Below are 26,102 nucleotides of genomic sequence, written 5' to 3' on the forward strand. Positions count from 1 at the left end.
CTCCTTGAGCTCTCGTGGGAAAACCAATTCTCAGATTAGCTACACCAATAAAGGCCTCTTAAGGCTGACGTACACTGGGTTTTCAAATATGTGGCCAGAGAATCAGCGGAAAGACTATTCTAGCCTCGGGTTATTCCGTTCTCGGGTTAAGTCCGTACGAGTAAGTACTGCCAACCAGTCAATTCTACTATGTAGCCATCGTGTATTTTAGATTACACAGTTGAACCTATTTCTTGATTCCTAGAACCAAAGCACCATTTTCGCCAGAAACCTTCCGGATTTTGAATTAATTTCCATCGATGGCATTTCACAGGTGTTATCATTGTATTTCACCATGCAGAGTTTGTTAATAGGCCGCAGCAGATTTTAGCAATTTGGTTGTACCACTAGCATAACTGTTGTCCATGAGCGACGGTAAATCATCATCAGGCCTATCTAGACCGTATTCCTACCATATATTGCTCTGCTTTCGATGGCAATGAAAAAACGTCCTGGGAATGTCATTAATAGTCCGATTATTTAGATTTAAAATATTTGCTCAGTCGTTGAAGAAGAGTCTGGTGCCAATGCTTTTGGACAACATAATCTTATAGTATAAGCTGCGTCGAGTAGCTCTTCTAGTATAAATCAGCCTTTATCCTTGTCGACCTTGGAGTACATTGCTCAGTCACTGCCTGTCCCACTGACCTCAGGGTTACGGTGAGTCCCGAAATTGTCACCGTGAAATCCATCAACGTGGAACCACCTACACAAGCCCAAGTGTCGGGTTACGATCTGGACTAATTCTCACGAGAAAGTTAGCTTTCAAGGACTCACCTGAACGCTCCGGTAGGATAATCTTTGATTTCATTTATCTATTATGCCTAACGATCTTTGAAATCTGGTTGAACCATATTTTAAAATGTCAGACTGCTTTTTTATTTTTATTTTTTTGCTTAGATGGTTGGACGAGCTCACAGCCCACCTGTTGTTAAGTGGTTACTGGAGCCCAAAGACATCTACAACGTAAATGCCGCCACCGAACCTGAGATATGAGTTCTAAGGTCTCAGTATAGTTACAACGGCTACCTATGGTCCTACCACAAGTACTTTTCTATAATATATCCGTCTATATTTATAAGGTCTGTTTTGCGATGTGTACCTAATTATTAGAGGTTTTAAATCATTATTGGCAAGTCCTTTCGACTGAATAAACTTGTATGTTAATAGCTTAATGTCATTATTTAATTTATTAACTAAATCATTAATCACTAAATTAATAATTATTATAGTTAGTAAGCTAAGTATATCTGTACTAAAAGCTTTTGAAAATTTCTAAAACATCAGAGAGGACAACAACAAAAGTTTTCGTAAAAAAGTATTTTGTTCGTAAAAAAGATTTACAGTCATGAAATCCTAAACAAATCTTTGGCTTGTTTTGCACGAAACAAGGGACATACGTGAGAGAAACACAGGTACTTATTGAATCAATTCACTTATAAAAGATCAATCAAACTTATAATTTCAATTAATTATAGTCGAATTTCGACTACTTGTTTTATTTAAATTGCGTAGATGACCCAACGAGCTTCAACGTGCACAACGGGAATGCCGCCTCCATTTTGTAACAATAAATCGAAGCCTCAATTTTATAATATACGAGGGCTGCACTAAAAGTATCGGGAATGGAATATTTCCACTGTTCCTGTCATATTAAAATCTTTTTAATTGAAAACTCCTTGGTTTTAAAAATCGAATACCATTTATTTATTTAAAAAAAGATTCTCGGTCTTGTCACGAGGTTTTGTCAAACTTGTTTAGTCGTTGAGAAAATGGAATTGACTCGAGAAAATTCAAGAGCGATGATTTATTATGACTTTCGAAGTGGTTTAACACAAAAACAGTGTGTTGACCGGATGATTTCTGCATTTGGTGATGAAGCCCCATCCAAAACCACAATTTATCGCTGGTTTGCTGAGTTTCAACGTGGACGTGTCAAGCTCAGTGATGATCCCCGTCAAGGTCGTCCAAAAACTGCAGTCACCCAAGAAAACGTTGATGCTGTGCGTAAGCTGATTGAGGAAGATCGACATGTGACATACCGCGAAATTCAAGCAGCTTTAGACATTGGCATGAGTCAAATACAAATAATCTTGCATGAACAATTAGGTGTAAAAAGTTGTTTTCCCGATGGATACCGCATTCGCTCTGTGAAGGGCAAAAAGCGGCTCGCGCCTTGGTGTGTCAGAACTCTCGAAAGATTCTACGCAGGATCCTCAAATGCTGTATACAACATTGTATCCGTGACGAATCCTGGATATACGCGTACGAACCCGAAACAAAAAACCAGCCACGAGTTTGGGTGTTCGAAAATGAGTTAAAGCCAACAAAAATTGTTCGTTCACGGAGTGTTGCAAAAAAAATGGTGGCCACGTTTGTCTCCAAGACCGGCCATGTTACGACTATTCCTCTTGAGGGACAAAGGACGGTTAATGCAGAATGGTATGCTAGCATTTGTTTGCCACAGGTCGTTTCTGAACTCCGTAAATAGAACTGCAACCGCCGCATCATCCTCCATCACGACAATGCGAGTTCTCACACCGCGCACAGAACAAAAGAGTTTTTAGAGCAAGAAAACATAGAATTATTAGACCATCCGCCGCACAGCCCCGACCTAAGCCCTAATGATTTCTATACTTTCCCTAAAATAAAGAATAAATTGCGTGGACAGAGATTTTCATCACCTGAAGAAGCTGTGGACGCCTACAAAACGGCCATTTTGGAGACCCCAACTTCCGAATGAAATGGTTGCTTCAATGATTGGTTCCATCGTATGGAAAAATGTGTCAAATTTCGCGGAGAATACTTCGAAAAGCAATAAATACATTTTTAAATAGTAATGTTGTGTCACTTCGTTAATTCCCGAAATTTTCTTCGGTACCTAAGGCTTCGCGGCAGATATAAGCCGGATTGTGGTACCACCTCGTTTTTTTTTTTTTTTTTTATTGCCTTTGTAGGCAGACGGGCATACGGCCCACCTGATGGTGAGTGGTTACCGTCGCCCATGGACTTCAGCAATGCCAGGGGCAGAGCCAAGCCGCTGCCTACAATACGCCCAAATACCAGTAAATCCTGGTTAACGATCGCATTACGCTGGTATCATACTCAAAGTATGCTGCTGCCCAACCTCTGGTTAATACCTTAAACTTTTAGGACGCTCTCAGCAAGAGATGGGTGCTATGGAAAAAATGAGGTTGTAGATTGAAGGAATATCACAACAACTATAGGGCTACGCATTATGTAGAGCAAAATACAGGTAACTACATTTTGTGACAGGTTTATATTCAAATCACGCATTTACGAAGAGCGATCCCACAGATTACACCGATTCTACATTCATAACGCATTGTAACTGAGTTATGGGAGCTGATTATTGATTTGACGGCATTTGTGAGGGATTTTGAGATACATCAAACAGGTGTGAGGTCGGTAATTCTAATAGGATTCTATGGAATATCTTGAGCGGCCACGATGTCATTATAATATTAATTTTGATCATAATTTTAATTGAAAGACTGAGAATCACCGATAGCTAAGGCTTCGATAGCAATTGGTGGAGCCAGTAGTCGCTGAATGACTATTTCGAAGGGTATGATGCTATGCTACACTATAATGTGAGGAGAGTCGTCGTGGCCTAAAGGATAAGACGTCCGGTACATTGGTATGTAGCGATGCACCGGTGTTCGAATCCCGCCGACGGGTACAAATTTTTCTAATTAAATACGTAATTAACAATAAATGTTGACGATTGACTCCTACGGTGAAAGAATAACATCGTGTAGTAAAAATCAAACCGCAAAATTTTAATTTGCGTAATTACTGGTGGTAGGACCTCATGTCAGTCCACACGGGTAGGTACCACCACTCCGCCTATTTCTGCCGTGAAGCAGTAATGCGTTTCGGTTTAAAAGGTGGGGCAGCCGTTATAACTATACTGAGACCTCAGAAGTCTTAAGTCAGAAGATAAAGGTAGATAAGGTAGAGAATATGAAAATGCTCGGAATTAAATAAAAATAACAATTTTGTTTTTCCTTTGATGTGTTCCCCGTCGGACGTTTCTTTTAAGTTTATTTTATACAAAAGTTTAGGTATTTTATGTATCGATTGAGGCACTACGAAGTCTGCCGGGTCAGCTACTAGACAATAAATTTCAAAAGGTATCGTCCTGTACATCTGATCCTAAGCTAAACTAAACTAAGGATATAAACTAGGGAGAGTAAAAGCTTACCCGACAAACTGACTGGGCGCTCGATCGTCGAGCATGCGTTGTCCTCGCTGCCAGTGGCGCGGCCGCGTGGTGCCGCGCGGCGTGCGAGGGTCTCCCGCCACGCTGACCAGCAGCGACGCCGCCACTAACAACCGCCAATAACTCATCTTGGCACCATCACCCTGCAACAACGAACATTATCAGTTCAGATTAAAATCGCACTACCTTGCACAATAATATGGCTCCTACAATATAACTGTACAAGTTGCTACTTATTTTGTATTTACTTGCATATTTTTAGTATTTATTTGTATTTAATTTGCGGTAGGCAGTGGCTTGGCTCTGCCCTTGGCATTGCTGAAGTCCATGGGCGACGGTAACCACTCACCATCAGGTGGGCCGTATGCTCGTCTGCCTACATAGGCAATAAAAAAAATATCGTATGAAGTCTATCTTATATTGTATTTATTTTTCACATTTGTTTTTCAAGGTTGCAAAGTTGCCTGGAAGAGATCGCTTTCAGCGATAAGGCTGCCAATTTATGTCACCGACTATTATTTCTTTTATATGCTTACTCTGTACATATCGTGTTAAATAAAGTGTTATATTATAATTATTATTATTATCATGTCAAATTTTATTGAATGACTAGCTGTCGAAGTCGTCGTGGCCTAAAAGATAAGACGCCCGGTGTTGAGCGATGCACCGGTGTTCGAATCCCTCAGGCGGGTACCAATTTTTCTAATGAAATACGTCCTCAACAAATGTTCACGATTGACTTCCACGGTGAAAGAATAACATCGTGTAATAAAAAATCAAACCCGCAAAATTATAAATCTTGTGAGTCAGGACCTCTTGTGAGTCCGCACGGGTAGATACCACCACCCTGCCTATTTCTGCCGTGAAACAGTAATGCGTTTCGTTTGAAAGGTGGGGCAGCCATTGTAACTATGCTTGTCTATGGGCTCCAATAACCACTTAACACCAGGTGAGCTGTAAGCTCGTCCACCCATCTAAGCAATAAAAAAAAAGCTGTACCCGTCCGCTTCGCTGGGCATTTAAAATTAACATTATTATTTCTCACCCCCACAAAGATTCTCATCATTAACGCCTCCGCAACTGGTGTAGGGAGTCCAACACTCATATAAATATTAACCTATCCATTAAGTAAATATATTTTCGACATGGATACCAAGTTTCAAGTCAAATGGATGCACTGTTCAGTAGTTGTAACGGAACATCAGTAAAATCATATCAAATCAAATTAAATAAAAAAAAAAAATCGACATAAATGAAAGTACACACTTGTTGAACGTCAACAAGACCTACCGCCAATTCACAAAAACTAGCCTCCGTCCTGAGAAGAACTGGCAAGAAACTCAGCGGGCATGGCTTTTTTTTTTAATATTCATTTTTACAATGAGTATTATAATATAACGTAGCAATTATTGCAATATTAAAATGCCCGGAGCAAAAAACCACTGTAGATTTATATATTAGTATAAATTTTTATTGAACGACCATTGTACAGCGGAGGGTCAGTGCCAATATTCTACTTGGACGTATAATTAAGTACAATATTTGTTAAAATTATTAAAAAAGAAAAGATTCAACCTTAAATATCAGTAAATGATAATTTATTTATTTAACATTAGCACAATGGCGGACTTAATGCCTGAGGTATTCTCCATCAGTCAACCAAGGGTAATGTAGAGTCAGTCCTGTGGTCCTCTTTGCGAAAATAAGAAAATTAATAATGATATTATATACATACAAACACACACACGGTATACATATATAACATAACATACAACAACGTGCACATATAATATATCATTATAATAATATAAAATTTACCCATATAACTATATAAAAATGGGAAAAGACCTCGAGGGCGCAGCCCAATACGTTGGTTCGACCAGATCCGCACCGCTCTTGATTCCAAGTTTCACAACGCCCTCCACACCGCCAGAGACAAGAATAAAAGGAGAATGATCGTGCGTGATACAAAAGGGTGGTCACGACCCTCAGCAATGAGGAATACGACGCAAGGAGTAGAAGATTACGAGGCCTATTTTTATAATAATCATCATATTTTAACTAAAAAACCATAATCTTGTAGGAAGCGGCTTGGCTCTACATTGCTGAGCGACTCTTGTCCATTAGCGACGCTAACCATTCACGATCAGATGAGCCATACGCTCGTCTACCTACACTAGCAATAAAAATATATATTCAAATTTACAGGTGTGAACACCGTGTATGTTCTACCATGTCTAGGTAACCACGTAAACTCGTTAGCCAACAAAAAATGGGATATTTAAGTTATTGTAAACGTAATGAATAAAAAATGTACTCTAACTGTAAACCGACAATTCCAGTAAATGCTCAACCAAAATTTAAATGACACAAAATATATTTATTTTAATTAAAAAACAAAAATAAAATACTAAAGATATGAAGCTGTTTCTTTTGTGCATTGATAATAATAACTTTATCACGAAGACCTTGTGATTATGCAAAGAGGTATAATTATTTTATTTGTTATTTAAGGCTGACATAGTAAATAACATGGCTTGGCCTTGTTCAAATGAACATAAAATATATTTTACACATATTTAAAAAAAAGTATGTATTTGAGAAAAAACAAAAAAACAGCCCGCTGAGTTTGTTTCGCCGGTTCTTCTCAGGACTGTGGCTTTTTTTGGAACCGGTGGTAGAGTTAACATTGTTATTTATATTTTGACATTCAACAAGTGTGTTATACTGACATCTAAGTTGAAATAAATGATTTTGAATTTTGAATTTTTGAATTTTATAAAATTTAAATCCTAAGAAAATGCGCTATTTTGGTTGAGACTCATTTAATGACACCTATGTTTATCAGAACTGTTTATAAGCTATAAAAGAACGCTGTTTCTATGATTTTAGAGAACAATATGCAAACACACAACACTAATATAACAATGCAGTAAATATGATACTCAAATTTGATTAGGAAAATTGATAATCGTTGAACTGATATGATTTCTTGTTATAAATAAAGTGCAAATTATTGTTCCCGGCATGCGTACCATAGATCAGGCGTGGCGGTGGTTCGTGTGGACTGTTTAAGTATTTTATTACTGCGGCGAAAAAATCCTGTTTTCTACTATGAAAGCTGTGGGGTCCGAACACATCCGTCAGCCGACTATACAGCCAAAGACAATAAAAGTAGATTGTCTTGAACATATACCCTTACAAGCTTACTTTATATGTATAGCACATTTGATAGCGTACGAGTAATTAGCAGTGCATTCGCGATACGAGCGAACACTCGCAACCCCTGACTGGCCCATATATGAAGTCACTTATTTTTATCATAAATCATTAACACGACATTTCTTACGTAAATTACTGGTTTTTTAATCTTTGACATTTGATATCATTGTTGGAAACGAAAGGAGGACATTCTTTGGTTAGAAATTTAGAAATCCCCACTCCTCCGTATTGTATTTTCTGGGTCACTAGTATGTACCTTCTGAATGATTTGTTTCCTTAAAACCTTTGGAATGCATAGGTATTGTTAATTTTACACGTTTTTGTTACATACATTTAGGATACACTTCGATCTTAGATACAGGAGAAAAAATTGCCTTGGAGATTTGGGGACATTAAATATGTCGTTGCATACACCCAAACGTCTCTAACCATAAGACGAGATGGGTGGACGAGCTCACAGCCCACCTGGTGCTAAGTGGTTACTGGAGCCCATAGACATCTACAACGTAAATGCGCCACACACCTTGAGTTATAAGCTATAAGATCTCAGTATAGTTACAACGGCTGCCCCAGCCTTCAAATCGAAACGCATTACTGCTTCACGGCAGAAATAGGCAGGGCGGTGGTGCTTACCCACGCGGACTCACAAGAGGTCCTACCACCAGTAAGTAATTAAATGAAACCATCCCATCATTAAGCAACTACCAATCCGACCTACATATGAAATCGACTCCAGCAAATATAATCTGACTCTACGAACACTAAAAAAAACAGTTTTGTTTTTATCAGCTTCTTTACAAACGTCATTAATTTGATTAATAAGGTACTGATAATGGGACGCTCGAGAGAGGAGGGTGGAAGACATAAGAGGGCGGGCCCGAGGGGCGGGGGTCAAGGAATCTGTGCCGAAATGATAACGAGGTACGACGACCCGGGCCAGCGCTCTATGCCACCACACTTCTATATTTAGTCCTACTATAACAAGAAAATATTCCTGTGTCGTTTAATCATAATTATATTATTATTATTATCGTTTTTATTGCTTAGACTGGTGGACGAGCTTACTTTTAACTGGCGGTAGGTCCTCTTGTGAGTTCGCGCGGATAGGTACCAGCACCCTGCCTATTTCTGCCATGAAGCACTAATGCGTTTCGGTTTGAAGGATGGGGCAGCCGTTGTAACTATACTTGAGACCTTGGAACTTATATCTCAAAGTGGGTGGCGTATTTACGTTGTATATATCTATGGGCTCCAGTAACCACCTATCACCAGGTGTGCTGTGAGCTCGTCCACCAATCAAAGGAATAAAAAAAAAATGGTCTCATGGCTCACCTGGTGTTAAGTAGTCACCGGAGCCCATAGACATCTACAACGTAGATGCCGTCACCTACCTTAAGATATGCGTTCTAAGGTCTCAGTTTTTACAGTACAACGGCAGCCCCACCCTTCAAACCGAAACGCATTACTGCTTCACGGCAGAAATAGGCAGGGCGGTGGTGCCTACCCGTGTGGACTCACAAGACGTTCTACCATCAGTAAAAATTAATACGTAAACAATCAATCACTTACGTACATAACTTTTTTTTACTAATTATGGTAGAGTGAATTTAATAATTCGAGGATTGTAAATAAAATCTCTGTATGCAACCTTAAGGGCAGCTTAACTATGTAAACATCCTTATTTGTACACAAGCGGCACTAATTATTATTATAATCTTATATTACTCCTACCCCTTATCTCAATGGATGGAGTTGCTACAACATAGACATGTTGTTTGATATAGCTAAAATTTTACAACCGGTCTAATTAGGCTGGAGGATAGAGAAATTACAATATCAATTATACCTACCAGTAGCTACTCGCAAATTTATAAATGACTAGCCGTACTCGCCCGCTTCGCTGGGCATTTAAAATTAACATTATTATTTATTATCATTATTGTTAGGAAGTCCAACAGTCGTATAAATATTAGCTTATCCATTAAGTACATGTATTTTCTTCATGGATACCAAGTTTCAAGTCAATGCGATGCATGGTTCAGTAGTTTTAACGGAACATCCGTAAAAATCACTGTAGATTTATATATTAGAATACTTATAGATATGTATTCAATGTCAATACGACCTTATTCCTTCAGCGTTGAAGTCATTTTTATCAATGGGTTCGCTGATCCTATACCACTGCTAATATCCATGAAGCATAACATTGTTATTATCGAACCGATGACTCCGTCTTTAGGTCTTTGTAGACGGAATAGACCGTTTCTCAAATAACTCTACTTCAAAAAGGAATGTTTGATGTTTATTTAACTCCTTACCAGTACCGAGATTCAAGTGGTCAGGATCATCAACGACTATTCACAAGTAAGAAATTCCTTTCGTTATGCTTTGATTGATCATAAACCCGAGAACAACATTGTGTCTTAGATTAGAATTAGAAATATTTTAAATCGAAAAAATGTTTATAAATCGTTATCTTAAAGTTCAAATGTCACGATCTATGACAACGTGCAAAATACGTACTACTTCATTCGGTACTGATGCCGTAGTATTTTGAACTATTTATTTTATTATTCGTGAATTTTCTATACATTTTAATTCCGCTTCATAGAGTTTTTGATTAGCTTGCGTTGACCTCAACCAGTTTCATCGGCTTCTTCATTAACGTCCGCTTATGTGATTAGTAAAGTAAATACAATTGCTGGCAGGCTACCATGAGCTGATACAGAAGTTCAAAATTTGGAATAAGGTCTAATGCAATACTGTATACAATTTATACTAATAGTAATATATAAATCTATAGTGGTTTTTATGGAGGTTCCGTTATAACTACTGAACCGTGCATCCGAATGATTTGAAACTTGGTATCCATGTAGAAAATACATGTACTTAATCGATAGGCTAATATTTATATAAGTGTTGGACTCCCTACACCAGTTGCGGGGGCGTTAATGATGAGAATCTTTGTGGGGGTGAGAAATAATAATGTTAATTTTAAATGCCCAGCGAAGCGGACGGGTACAGCTAGTATTATATTATATAATTACGATTCTAAATGTTTTTCTTTAATTTAGGGTTAATTTGCTTAGTAATTTGATTTGTTTAACCAATTTAAAATATGTTGCGTCTTTGATTCTTCGTTTTTGCTAACACTAAAGTCACGTGTTCGCAATAAAACAGCGCAATTCAGCGTCCAGTAGATATCGTCCAGTTATGACGTGCAGTGAGTACGGAGCGTGGGCGGCGCGTCCACTCACTCTGACTCATCGAGCGATGGGTGAATGGAATGGATCCTGTGTCATCCTTCACACTTGTACACTCCTAGTTTCCTTGTTATCAAACTTTTGATTGACTATTATGTATTAAAACGTTGAATATAAATGCTCTTGTAACTGTACTCAGACCTTAGAACTTATATCTCAAGGTGGGTGGCGCATTTACGTTGTAGATGTCTATGGACTCCAGTAACCACTTAACACCAGGTGGGCTGTGAGTTCGTCCACCCATCTAAGCAATAAAAAAAAAGATTCTCGCATTCTATCCCATAATCGCTCTATGGTATCAAGTGTCTTATAATTCAAACCGTAACATCTTGCTTAGCCGTGTGCACTTCACAACACCTGCTTTTTTTATTACCTTCGAAGGCAGACTAACATATGGCCCACCTGATAGTAAGTAGTTACCGTTGCTCATGGACGTCAGCAATGGCAGGGGCACAGTCAAATCGCTGCATACCATTGAGTACTCTCTGCAAGCCTTGTTTGAAGAAGTCTTATCCTATCTTCAAACTGAAACGCGTGTTTAGATAGAACGCCTTCACCAAGATGAATGTGGCATGATTTTCAAGTTTAATTTTACGATACGACGTTAATTATCTATGCTTATTTATAAATATACAGTGGTTTTTACGGATGTTCCGTTATAACTACTGAACCGTGCATCCGATTGACTTGAAACTTGGTATCCATTACTATCCATGTAGAAAAGACATGTACTTAATGGATAGGTTAATATTTATATGAGTGTTGGGCTCCCTAATAATAATGACAATAAATAATAATGTTAATTTTAATTTTTAATTTTATTTTATTGCCTAGATGTGTGGACGAGCTCACTGCGCACCCGGTGTTAAGTGGTTACTGGAGCCCATAGACATCCACAACGTAAACGCGCCACCCACCTTGAGATATAAGTTCTAAGGTCTCAAGTATAGTTACAACGGCTGCCCCACTCTTCTCACGGCAGAAATAGGCAGGGTGGTGGTGCCCACCCGCGCGGACTCACAAGAGGTCCTACCACCAGTAAGCGGTGCCGCTAGCACGCCCTACTCCAATCTCAGTTCCGTATACGGTCAATGTCAAATGTCATGTCAGTGCGTGTCAACGGTGGAATGATTCGACGATTAACAATGATGCGTGGAGCTGGGACGGGACGTCGGCACGCGTTTACATCAATATAGTGAGCGGTGTAGTCGGGGCACGGAACAGAGGCGTGGGCGGCTATTACACAACTATGTATTACAACCGCGAACCGGTCCTTATTACACGAGATAAAACGGAATAAGATGTGATTTTAAAGATATAATTTTTTTGGTTTTTTTTTTTCTTGGTTTCATCAAGACGATTTCGCAGGTTCTAGTCACTATTGGCGTCCATACCAACTGGTAAGTTTTTTGTAGGAAATACGTTTTGTTAAATTTGATTTGATATGATAATAAAATGATAGAACATATTTAAAAAAAAAAAACAAATTAACTGTAAACTTAGAAAAAGTTTTAATGAGCTTTAAGTCTACTGATAGTATAAATGGTTATTAAGCTCACTGGTGTTTAGCGTTGACCGAAGTCCTAACACAACCGACCGACCGACCGAAGACAACAGCATGTATGCCTTAATTGAAGCTTTGAGCTGAGATGTCAATGTCCGCTTCAAGGAGTGTGTAAAGACAAAATTTTATTTATTCTAATTAATATTAATTTTACAAATATTCGCTTCCGCTTATCAAACAAGACTGGGCCATATCAAACGCATGCCCCCAATTGGGAGTTTATTAACAAGAACCTATGCGCAGGCGCATCTCTAAGACAATATGTAACTGACAATACAAAGCTAAACTTTATTGTTTTAATAAAAACGAACGTATTTTTACATATTAAAATAAAGTGAGGCGTCATCGCATTGAAGAAGCTGCGAGTTCGAGATGAAATAAATACTATTTTGTTTTCGTGAATTGCGTGTAAGATATGAAACTAAACTCTTGGGACTACATTTTTCAGGCTAATTTCGCGTGTGCGGACAATAGCAATAATCACTCATACTCATAAGTATGTGTTAAGACAAAAATACATTCAACATACATATATCTTCGTTTAATTGTAAACAATAATGTTAGAACTAACGATGCTCTGGAATAAGAGTGTTCCAAATAAAAATAAAAAAAAACATTATTTACAAACATTCCAGAACCTTATTTATTCCTCGGCTATCCACCCGCAGGGTAGTTCGATGTGATTTAAGAACATGTTAATTACTTCGCGTTCCCTGGTCACTCGTTCTCGTGATTAATAACAACCTGTCCATACTGAGTGCGGTAATGGATATTATCTCGAATGATATTGATTAAAGAATAGACCACCGGTTTAAAGAAAGAATGCGCGTCTACTTTTTAGATATTCAGAAATATATTCTGGTTGTTGAGAGTTTTGTTCTTCGAGTTATTCTGTTTAAACATTGAACCTGTGCAAGCTGAACAAGAAAAGATTATAAAACGTAATTATTCATCGTGAGAACGTCAAGACAGGTCACAGAGCGATTTATGAACGAATTATTTACGAATGAATATTTAAAAAAATCTAATATAAAAAAAATGCCATGCCCGCTGAGTTTCTTACCAGTTCTTCTCAGGACGGAGGCTAGTTTTTGTGAATTAGCGGTAGTTCTTTTTGACGTTCAACACGTGTGTACTTTCATTTATGTTGATTAAAATTTTTTTGATTTGATTTGATTTGATTGAGTGTAGACATCGTATTGGATCCATCATGACAGACATCGATCAAGAATTTTCACTCTTCAAACGTATGGTATGACATTTAATTAATCACTTGTGTGGTATATTCTTTTCTATTACTAAATAATCACCATTGGAATTAATAAAAGTGACTTTTCTCTGCCTCTATCAACATAATGATTACTGACAGTCGCATTTTGACACAAGCTCTTCGAATTAACAACTGCCAAGTTGATAATATCCTCATCATATTTTCGGTATCGAAATAGAGACACATCTTGGCGCTGATACTAACATAAGACGCTTTTCTAATGCGATAAACACAATAAATATATTAGAAACTTCAACCTCAAACCTCAAGCTGAGCGATGGAGATAACTAAATATCATATAAACCGTAAGAACGTTTCCATATCCGATCCTGTAGACAGAATGGTAAACAGTCGCCCAAAACACGTCATCACGGATCTTCCGGATCCATTAACGGTGCTTTTAGGTACCACAAGCACCGGTCACCGTCCTCGTCGAACCTGTCGCTTGCGACGAAGAGCTCGACGAGCTAATTAAACCATAGACACAGCCCACTGAGTTTCCCGCCGGATCTTCTCAGTGAGTCGCGTTTCCGATGGTAGATTCCGCGAAGCACCGCTCTTGCTAGGGCCAGTTTTAGCAACACTCCCGGTTTGAGCCCCGTGAGCTCACCTACATGTCAAGGAGAAGCTGAAATAGCCTCTAAAGTCTATTAGCATAGGAAAAAAATCATGTTTGCCCATTGGCAGATTAAAAAAAATGAGTTCAGTAAATGAAAATACCTAACCAATATACACAATAAACTATAAAATCATCGAAATAACTCATAAAGTACATGCACTCCGGGAATGCATGGTGCTGAGAGCAACGACCTCATCAATGTAGACAGCAAGGCGCCAAAACGCTGACATTGACAGATGATCGATACATGATGTCGATTACGGCGCTCTGTGATCTCGACACTGCATTTAGATTTGGTTATAGGCGGGAACTATCACTCTACAAGAGCCAAGAGCTTATGTTGTGGTAGGCAGCGGCTTGGCTCTGCCCCTGGCATTACTGAAGTCCATGGGCGACGGTAACCACCACTGAGCCGTATGCTCATCTGCCTAAAGGGAAATAAAAAAAGTTACAATTAGGTTCTGACTAAGTTCATCGATTTGTAAAATTTTATTTAGCCATCACTCTCATGGGGCATAAGAGGCAATAGGTAAATTAAAGTAAAATTGTGGTTATATAATAATTTGTAAATATTATACAGACGTATGAGGATTTTCTTATTCGTTGTCTCAAAACACCGAAACGTTCGTATTTTAATTAAGAGCCATTTGGGTGCGTTTTATAGTACGTGAGGTCTCAACAAGTCCCATTAATCAACTTAGTAAAGCTGAGTTTATTCATATTTCTCTTAATTCTTTATACCTATAGTTTAACTAAGAATTATGGTGCTCTAAGTGTCAAAGTAATTTATAAAATAATTTCATGTTGATGCCCCCTTTAAGACTTTCTACAAATACTAATCGCCGAACGCCAAAACACTTACCTGAAACTGCAAGGTTGCTACGACATTCGCTACTCTCATATTGCTGAAAAATCACTAAAAATATCCATCCGCGGCGGTCAGAATACAAAATTGGACTTTAAAAAAATCACCATCACAATTCAAGTCATATATAACATCGAAAATAATTGTGACCAAAAAAAATAACTGTAAATTATATTAATCATATAACCATAGTTACCAAGAATTAAATTCACCAGATTTTAACTACAGAATGCACAGCATCTACACAGGATATTCGATAAGGACCTAATGACCTAGTTTAATTGCGAAAATTTAAAGAAAATCTGTCAAGCGATCCATCATCGTGATTGATCTGAAGAGTCTGTGCCGGGGCGACCTCGATGCGACTGTCAAACAGTTCGCTTGCTTATTGGGGCACGTGCGCTAATTAATTTAAGACAATGCCGAATAGAGCACGCCGGAAATGTGCACCCAAGTGAAATAACACACTTGGGATTCCTAAGTTACGTGTATGTCAAAAATTATAAAATTTTCAGAATAATTAATAGCACATCACGTGATCTATATATTAATACGTGAAGCAAAAACTTTGTATCCCTTTTTACGAAAATTGCGCGGACGGAGGAGTATGAAATTTTCCACACTTATAGAGAATATAGAGAAGGAGTGCACAATGCTAATATTTTTTTTTAAATAATGCATAAAAGATACATTAAATCAATTAACGAAAACATTACACACACTACATACCATGTATTTGACGCACGCATGCATACTATTTATTGTCAAACTTTTGTTCTTGACGTCTGTTGTCAAATTGAGATTAAATATTGTTTGTCTTTGTTAATATTTTTTATTGTGTAGACTTGGCGAAATTTGTGATTATAAAAGTATAAAATATAATCATAATGGTGTACAAACTTACAATTCCAATTAATTATAGTCGAATTTCGACTAGTGCGGGACCTCTAGTTCAAGTAATTGTACCGTTTTGTTTCGTGTTTATTTTAGTCAATTTAATATTATTCAATTTGGCGTTTTTTTTTTTATTGCCCTTGTAGCAGACGAGCATACGGCCCACCTGATGGTGAGTGGTTACTGTCGCCCATGGACTTCAGCAATGCTAGGGGCAGAGCCAAGCCGCTACCTACCGCAAAGGCGTAGAAGTATTTCATGTTTGCAACCTTCGCAAAGTTACTTGAAACTGAGAATTCTTCTAACAGGCTTTTGAATAGACAAATAATCACTAAAAAAGTAGCGCAGGCTTGCCTGTTATATTTGATTATTTTTTTAGTAATTAAATAATATGTAAAGTGAATATACTTATATGAAATCAATTTTATTTCATTACAAAGCGCTGTGTGAGGTCTAGATGCGAATAAATCGGATAAATAATATCAAAGTAAATTTATATTTATTGCGATTGACGGTACTGACCCCTTGTTATCTTCAAACGCGCACAATCTTAATTTAGGTCAAGGCCATTTCTCTAAATGAACGAAACAAGAAATATTCACAAATCCTATGCAGATATAAAATATGCCGATATGGTGTCTCAAGTACTCATACGAGCAATGACTAGGAAATGTGGCAATGTTTTTAACGTTGTATATTAAAAGAATAAAAAAATTATTTAACAATTTTTTAATATATTATATCTCCCTAATTTTAACCATAAATAGACGCGCCTAAAATTTATCAACGCTATAATTTTTAAAATCTTTATTTTTTAGAATCAACTACAGAATCTTCTGACTTGGTTAAAACTTGCCTTATTTGAAATGTTTGGAAAATTATATTGCTACAGTACAAAATATGAAAATTGTATCTAAAAAAATTATGGAGTTTACATACTAAACAACCACATGAGCAGTACAGAGAGAAACGTGTTGACACAAATAGGTAGTTTTGATTCCGTGCCGAACCACATTTGTAAGGATTCTTTGCGTTTCCAACTCACTTCAAAACCAATCTAATGTTTGATGTGAGAAATCACGATTTTCATGTCACATACAGTAATAAAATACGTCCTTGAAGTTGTAATCTATTGAAAAGTCATGGATTATCGAGGTAAGGGCATGATGAATGAGGAGGAAAAGCTCGATTCAATGACACATCACCTGTCAAAATACGATAATCAGTTTAGGGGTTTTAAACTGATGAGCATAGAAACACCGCTATCCGTACCCCTTGTTAAAATAATGATAACATCAAACAATACACGTTCTACAATACTCGAATGCAATTATGGCAGATTGGGGACACTCGTATATGTATTACATCACAACATAATCACACAAGTCTATCAGTTATAAAGGGCTCCATTCAAGAACTAGGAAGTGGGAAGCGCGGCGTTCGTTTCATCGCCATCAAAGAACCACTCAGTACTGATAAATGTACCGTGAGTGAACACAACAAGATCTGAAGAAGGCGCCTAGATACAAGAAATGTATTACAGTGCTTGCGTTTGAGTACCTTTATCTAAATTTGATGAAAGCATACCCAAATGAAGCGAATGAAATTGGACATAATATGTAATCGCCTATAATCGGCACGGAATTCGTGGATACCGCAGCGTGAATGAACGATAAATAGGAACGAAAATGATCTGTCTGAAAACCTGACGTCGAAGCCCCAATTGTAATATTTGCTGTTGGGAATTTAAAAAGAAAAATGAATTGTATTTTCGTAATGCCGTCGAACGTAGAAAATAATATAGTAAATAATAGGTAATATTAGGTAAACATAGTAAAATAATAAGGTAGTAAAATAACTCTATACTGCAGCGACACAAGATCGAAGTTGCTTTTTTTCCTACCTAAGCTGATAGCCTTGAGAGGCTATTTCAGCGTCACCCTATCATGTAGCTCAAACCAGAATGTTGCTAACACTGACCCTAGCAAGAGCAGTGCTTGGCAGAATATACCACCGGATCGGAAACGCGACCCACTGAGAAGATTCTGGGAAAGTTGCCGTCAAGCCTCAACTCATCCCAGATTTCGAGCAGTATGAACACTTCCAAGCTAATCTCAGCACAGATAACGCTAACTTAAAGACACGAGCTCCAAGTCTCGGAGAGGAGTGATGTGGCGGTAGCCATCATAGAACAAAAGATATTTGACAGATGCCTGAATCTCGCTTACGACATTTTAAAGATAAACTTGCAATTAAACAAGTTCGGAACAACAGAATTTGGACCGTCGGTCTACCCAGCAATTTCCCCCGCTCGATGTAAGATCTTCCCTTTGCCGTTTACCTCCAAAATACCAACGAAGTTGAACTATACTTCAATAGTGCACGGTGCGTTTACAGAAATGGGTAGACCGCCCAATGTTAATGACTTGATCTGTCTCAACTTGAGACATATCTCAAGACTCGGCTTTACAGTTCTGCAGTCTCCCTCTTGAGGGCTTAAAACATTACCTACACCTACCACAATAATAATTGAATAACAACATTAGAGTATGTACGAACATTATAATGAAATCTACCGGTAAATTCCCCATTATTTGCCTCAAACCTTATTACAAATAAATAAGTTACCATCTCGAACGTCATACCTATCTATCACGTCCATAAGTAGTCGAAATGCTTAGTGAATAGAAAAAACTTACAAATGAATCAAGTCGTCTGCCAAGCCTCACACTACGAACCAAATGATAAATACCCAACCTACTAACTGGAATCTAGTTTCAACGCCTCAATTTGTTATATTCAAAACAAACATTCATTCGTAAAAGAAAAACAGACGCGTATTTTTGTATATTGTATAAGATTCTATCAAAATTGTGTGTCGGGAACACGTAAATATTGCAAAGGGAAACAGGCCGAAGAGCTTTCGCGATATGTTTCGGTAAACATCTAAGACATTTAGCACCTATTTATTTAGTTGCTGCATTTAGAATAATGAAGGCAATCTTAGAAATTATTTTCCTATTTTAAAAGAAAATTTTAACCTGAAAATGTGGTAACATTTTTAAAAGCCAAGAATCCTTCACAGATGAGAAGAAATAATATCGTGTAATAAAGATACAAATATTACGAATATTAGGCACGATATTCTGTCTAATGATGATTTGTGTCTATTTCGAAGCAATCCAGCACCCCATGTCTCTTGGGTGGTGGAGGTCACGTTCCTACGAGCTCCTATAACCACTTAACATCACGCTGTTACTGTCACCTATCTACAAATAAAAACTAAAAATATATTCCCAGCAGTTTGACTATCACGTTCACCTTCGCCTTAAGATAGACTTGATTTGCAGAAATAATGAAAACAGGAGTTTTCTAACCACGACCTTTTAGTGTCAGACGCGCAAGATAGCGTTGTACTACGTAAGTTAATAGCCAATCAACATCGGAATTCATAAATATAAACCTTCGTGTTTATGATAAGATAAATACAGAAATATAATCGACTTTCAAACCTCGCGAAAACCAGCGGCGTCATTGAAACGTCCTGCAAAAACAACAAAAAAAACACTCGGATGACCTACACGCGGAAAGACACATGTTCAAACTGTGTCAGAGAACGATTCAGGCAGACCGAGACGCAGCTGTGTCGACAATCCTCGACGAAAATGCTTTTGTTCATATACGTGACAGTATTGTTAAAGAATTTTCATCAAAATGCAACTATAACGAATGGCACTTGATTACGAATTACCTATTTATAATATAAATCGAATGATGACATGAAACTTCTAGGTCTTTTAAAAACCCCACCCCAGTTTTTGGACGCTTTGACGAATATTTGTTTAACAAAATTCAATAAGATTGTATTTGGATAAATCACGGAAGAGTTAAATTTCCCAATTGAGTTCGTGCAAGTCTATATTAAATATCTATATAAATAACCGTCTATATTATATAATATGTATGTTCGGTTTGACCCGAGTTGGTTACACGAGATGTTGAAAAACTGACCTTGACTAATAACACAAAGAAGAATGAAACGGTCTGCTTCTGGTCTCTTAGTCAACATAGCTATAATGCGAATTTAAAAACAAGATAATCTAGTACCTTTTTCTCCTCTATTTGTCAAGCAGTACTTGGAACCGATTTTTACCACCTTTATAAGAAAAAAAATGAACCTAATTGAGGTGTTATATTCTAATTATGAATGCATTTCGGTCATTGGGCGACCACACATTCAAATCCTTATCCTTATCTTTAAATTTGCTAATGTTTATCCTTAAAAATCACTATAAATCAATTCATGAATCACCCCCAAAATCTAATTGAACCAACAAAATAAAAATAAAACCGCAAGACATATTCAGTAAGGAGTTGTAAAGTATTGCGGCATTAAAAAGCCACCATGGGCACCGCAATTAGACAATGCACCGAACGTTTTATTGCTAGGTGACAATAATTGAGCTCGCTGCGACAGCCAACGACAGGCTGTTATTCATAAAAGCTAGTAAAGCTACGAACACAATAGCGGACGTGGGGCCAATGTTACGGTAACGACGCAGACTTACGAGAATGCAATAATTTTAGATTTATTGATGGCCTACAGTGTTGTTCGACGACCGCTAATTGCTTCGCAAATAAAGTCGTAAGTTCGTGATTATAAAACAATCAGGCTTTCTTATACTGAAGCAACAGAGTAAACTTTAGCATTATTTTGAAGGAATAGTTGACACGGAAGTGATTCCTAAGCTATAACTATTTTCTAATTTAAGGAGACGATAAACAGATACCATCTAATTACGTCCATCGTATAAATATTGACGCACCCCTGTATCAACACGTATATGTCCGTTTTATAAATCGTAAAAATCACAATTAAATGGAATATCATATGTTTCCCACACAAATGAATTTAGCAACGGACGTGCGACACGAGATTGCGCAAATCGGCTAGCCTTCGGGTCAATTCCTACACTGATAAGGGATTCATCGCTGACCAATGCTAACCCTGGCCCTATTTAACTCAGGATGTACCGGGTGTGCCATCACAGATATTAAATCTATCACAGAATTGGATGGAAAATTAGAAAAAGAATTCATTTTTAGCAAAAATTTTAATACGTCCAGTTTTGTGTTTCAAAATTTTTAACCCATATTTTTTTCCTCTCATCAGTTTGCTTGCATACCAGAAATATCGCCTTTCTGGTGGAATGTGATTACCACTGTCTCTGGGCGTTGGCAATACCATGACCGCGTCAACATCTACGGAATCTTAGCTTGATCTCTTCAAGCTAGACATGTCGTAGCGCTCATGAAATACCGTAGAAGGGAGTTGATTACAAATTAAAAAAAATAACAGTATTCTATATTAGTAGTTAATAAACGCAAGCATTACTAAACTTGTTAACCATATTCCAGTGTACGGTAGTGGTACCGTAGAAACCTAGGAAATCACATTAACTTCTTCAGAGCACTTCAGTGTTAGAATTTGAGCAACATTTTAAATAATGACTATGTACCACGTACAATATGGAAACACAAAAAAATTATTAAGCAGATGAAAATTTTAACAAAATACCAAACGATACCTAAAAAATACAAAAAAATATATAATAAATTACGCAATACGATACCGAACTAGATGATTCAAGAGAGAAATGACGGCAAAGCTGCAGTGTCCGTTCTGACCCAAGATAAAAAAAAACGAAAAAAAAATCCGTCTTTTTTTTTTTGAATTATTGATCACAAATTACCATGCCACAGGATTCGCTGCCGGGTATCGTGTCTGATGGTCCCGTGGGTGACCGGATGGACGATAGCCGCGCTCGGTACGGCGACGGTAAGGTCGGTAAAGCGAGCGATGCTCTCGACGGCACGCTCTCAACTGACAACTAAAATTGCGAGCTTTATCAGCCGCGCGGCTCAACACGGACCGACGCACGCGCACGTATGCCCGACCGCTTAGAACTATGCTGCTTCCGTTACATTTATTTACCTAAAAACTTTTGTTTGTTTATGTAAAACGTTTACACGTATTGTGTTATGTAATTGATGTTTTGATTTGTCAGTAGCAATTGTCTTTTTTTTTTATTGCTTAAATGGGTGGACGAGCTTACAGCCCACCTGGTGTTAAGTGTTTACCGAAGTCCATAGACATCTACAACGTAAATGCGCCACCCGCCTCAAGATATAAGTGATATAATTTCTAAGGTCTCAGTATAGTTACAACGGCTACCCCACCCTTCAAACCGAAACGTTTATGTAAAACGTTTACACGTATTGTGTTATGTAATTGATGTTTTGATTTGTCAGTAGCAATTGTCTTTTTTTTTTATTGCTTAAATGGGTGGACGATCTCACGGCGCACCTCGTGTTAAGTAGCTACCGGAGCCCACAGACATCTACAAAGTAAATGCCGCCACCCAACTCGAGACATGAATTGTAAGGTCTAATTTTTTTTAAAGTACAACGGCTGCTCCACCCTTGCTTCACGGCAGAAATAGGCGGGGTGGTGATACCTACCCGTGCGAACTAACAAGAGGCCCTACCACCAGTGATTACGCAAATTATAATTTTGCGGGTTTGATTTTTATTACACGATGTTATTCCTTCACCGTGGAAGTCAATCGTGAACATTTGTTGAGTACGTATTTAATTAGAAAAATTGGTACCCGCCTGAGATTCGAACACAGGTTCATCGCTCAACACGAATACACCGGACGTCTTATCCTTTTAGGCTACGACGAAAAAAGACATCTGAGTCTTTTTTCCTTTACCTATTTGCTATTCCAGCTACAGGCTTTGCTACACTCTGACAGATAAGGAAGTAACGCATCGTCGTCTGTAATTTCTAATCGATTTCAAATCGGATATTCCCATCTTTGTTGATGAATACTCTTCTATTTCTCTTTTAAAAACGAAATTTTATGCTTCATTCAAGTTAATTTATGTAAATACACAAAAACAAAAGAAAATAAGATGCTACATAAAGCTATATTTCTTATTAAGAATATTAAGATACATGGGGTGACAATGTTTCTTTTCGTTAAAAAAAATAATTTTGAGTGTAGAAAAACATGTGAATACACTTTCACAAGAAAGCTGGAGGACTATTAAGAATTCTTTCAAAAGAAAATTAGAATAGGTTTACATCTAGCGTTAGAATAATTGTCAATTAATATTAAAATCCCACTACTATTGATTGTTACGTCAGTTTATGTTTAATTTCCATACTGCGTTAGTAAAATGGTCAAGGCGAGCACTGCATATACGCGATATGATGTCTGTGGGATTCGGTAAATGCTTAGGATCAAGTGGGAACTGACACCTCACCTTCGAACTGTATCTAATAATAAAATCCATGTTTCAATGAAAAAACGTCTGAAGGGCTGTTTTTATTATTATTTATTTCAGTAAATAAACCGTCACCTAACACATAACTATTACACTATTTATCACTTCCTTTTTTCCAAGTGTCTGCTACAAAGTCTATTAATTAGCAGTTCCTCGATATTGCTCGGATGTACAGAAGACTGTTGCAACTGTCACGTACCTACTCGACGCAATAACGATAATAATAAGTGCCCGAATTGCTTGTTAGCCTCGTGGTTATAACAACATGGAATACAGATACACCCCTTGTAGACTCACAACGTGTCTTCCAACAACAACACGCTATCACCGAAAGGCACGCATGCCCGCTACGAAGTATTTACAATTACCAGAAATAATATAACCATTTATCAAGTCAACAATTTCTTAGAAGCAAATTCGGCATCTTTCATATTTTCTAAGAGCCTTCTCAAAGCCGATAGGAAATATTAGAACAAAGACGAGAAAGAAATTTATTTGTAAATTTCTAAATAACAAGGTTAGGAAACATCATATTTAATATACTAAAAAGTAAAATGTCATTTTGGAAAACAACTTGCGGTCTCTCTCACAGATCCAGAGTCTTAACCTAGGCAGGAAAATCTGAGAGTTGTTTGACCACAGCAACGTGCCGACTTGTTTTAAACGAACGAAACATAGTGAGAGTTTACGAGACACAGGGCGTATTTATGTACCTGACCTTGCTGAAATTCATGGCGAAAATTACTATTTTACATCAGGTAGGGCACAGTATGCCTATTTAGGCAAACTAAAACTAAACTTAAAAAATTCAAAGTTTTTTAGTACAAAAGAAATGAATGTATGGTATCTTGATCGCCCACGTATATAGATATCTCTGCCAAAGCATTTTTGCCTTCCGATCTTAAGGGCAGTGCAGTGGTATTACAAAACTAAAAAAAAACTTCGAAATTTATCGTCATGTCACATCTCTCAGCCATTCCTTTGTTTTATGGCAGAAATCTGTTGTGGTACTTGCCACTCTACCTCTAAGAAAAATACTAAAAGTTTTGAACCACACTTTTTGTAGACATTGTCCCTGTCCATATTATTGTCGGCGGTGTTTGCAGATATAATTTGCTTGTCGGCGATAGACCCGTTTTTCCTTATTTATTAATTACAATGAAGAATAAATAAAACAAAATGACCACCATATTAAAAACCGTCTATATCAAATCTATGGTCTGTGAGATTCTAAAAGTATTCAAAAACAAAATCAATGTTAATGACATGATATTTTAAAACAACAACCAGCTGTTGTCGCCATTACCTTTACATAAATAATCGGGGACAAGTTCCAATGATTCCATTACTGTGTCGGTTCTTATTCAAAGGAAGACATATAAATACGTTGCTTTAAATAAATTAGGGCGTTTTACTAATTGATGATTCCATGTCGGTGCGCATTGAACCGAACTAATCGGGTACAACTAACCGAGAATTATAATACCTACATAGTTACTATATACCTTATGCTTTTATACTTTACTGTGAACATGTAGAAAAGCTCACAGCCCAGGGGTTCATGATCGCAGTCCAACTGGAGATATGATATCGAAGTTCAAATTGTTGTCTGATCCTTGAAGCGTGTCAGTTAGCAAAACCCAGCGACAATACTGACGTTCTCTCTGCTGTGAGCAAGAGCTGAAGACAAGTCACATAACAGACTTAAGATTTTCAGAGCAGCTGAATCACATTGATTAACCACAGTCCATTCGTGTTTGTCTTCCAACTGCAACTTCCCTTAGTGGGCAAGTCCGCGTAAAATACAAGCCACAAGTAAAACAATAATTTATCTCACTGTACAAGAACATTGTTCAAACAATATACCTATATATAGTCAAAACCGTTTACTGCGACATCGTTTAATACAACATGCCGGTTATAATAACCAAGAACAAAGGTCCCGGCTGAATGCCATATGACCGCCTTATTAAAAATATTGCTTTCTACGACATTGGTTTTTTTTTTATGATTGAAAGTTTACTGGTGGCCCGAAGGCCTTTCCAGTTTCACCAGGACAGGTGGGCGAGCAAAGACTCAGCCAAGAGGGGTGGGATTTGCTAACAACTGCCCGAGCGCCTCCGAAGGAGACCTAACAACTCAAGAGCAATTGTTTCGCGAATGAATCTACTACCGGATCGGAATCGCGACTCGCTGAGAAGATCCGGCGAGAAACTCAGCGGGCTGATGCATGGGTTAGGTTGCACGTCGACCTCTTTGTCGAATCGACATTGGTAATAACGACATACCTCATAAAACGACCACATTTAACTAATATTTCGGCGAATTAGATCTGTTAGAACGACCGGCTAAGCTGTATTGTAAACAATTTGAATAGGTATCCACATTTGTCTTCAATGGCTTTTAAAATCAGGAAAGAAAACAATAGGATTTAGTTTAGTGTAGGGTCTTTTCTAATTCTTAGAAACAAAACACGTGCATGCGGTAATCAAAGCCCGCTTCTTCATATCTCTTCAGTTAGTTTGTTACTTATCTATACACAAGACGCACCAAAACTTTGTGGAGTTATTCGTGAAACTTTCAAAATGTCGCAAAGAAAAAGAAAACAAATTAATATTGAAGAAAAATCACGTATTATGTAAATATATTTTTCCAATAATTCCCTATCGATTTGTTTGTACTTGCACGATAGATATTAAACATCACCGGTTGTTACGACTATCGGTTTTTACGACTGAATATGAGCAGTCTCTTCGATGTCGTTATA

The 26,102-nt window shown here is 37.6% G+C and overlaps 1 protein-coding gene across 2 annotated transcripts in view; it reads right to left on the minus strand.

Annotated features, from left to right (window-relative positions):
* LOC114240283 (fibrillin-3) overlaps positions 1-21,937 on the minus strand; it is a 70,219-nt gene extending 48,282 nt beyond the window's left edge. For both annotated transcript variants that reach the window (XM_028170753.2, XM_089736289.1), the window contains exons 1-2: positions 21,736-21,937; positions 4,268-4,428 (exon numbers count right to left, since the gene is read on the minus strand). In XM_028170753.2, the coding sequence (XP_028026554.2) occupies positions 4,268-4,428; positions 21,736-21,738 (164 nt within the window). In that variant the 5' untranslated portion in view covers positions 21,739-21,937. The remainder of the gene's footprint in view (positions 1-4,267; positions 4,429-21,735) is intronic.
* Between the last annotated feature and the right edge of the window lie 4,165 nt (positions 21,938-26,102).

Source organism: Bombyx mandarina, chromosome 21 (genome assembly GCF_030267445.1).
Source record: "Bombyx mandarina strain Sakado chromosome 21, ASM3026744v2".
Lineage (NCBI taxonomy): Eukaryota > Metazoa > Arthropoda > Insecta > Lepidoptera > Bombycidae > Bombyx > Bombyx mandarina.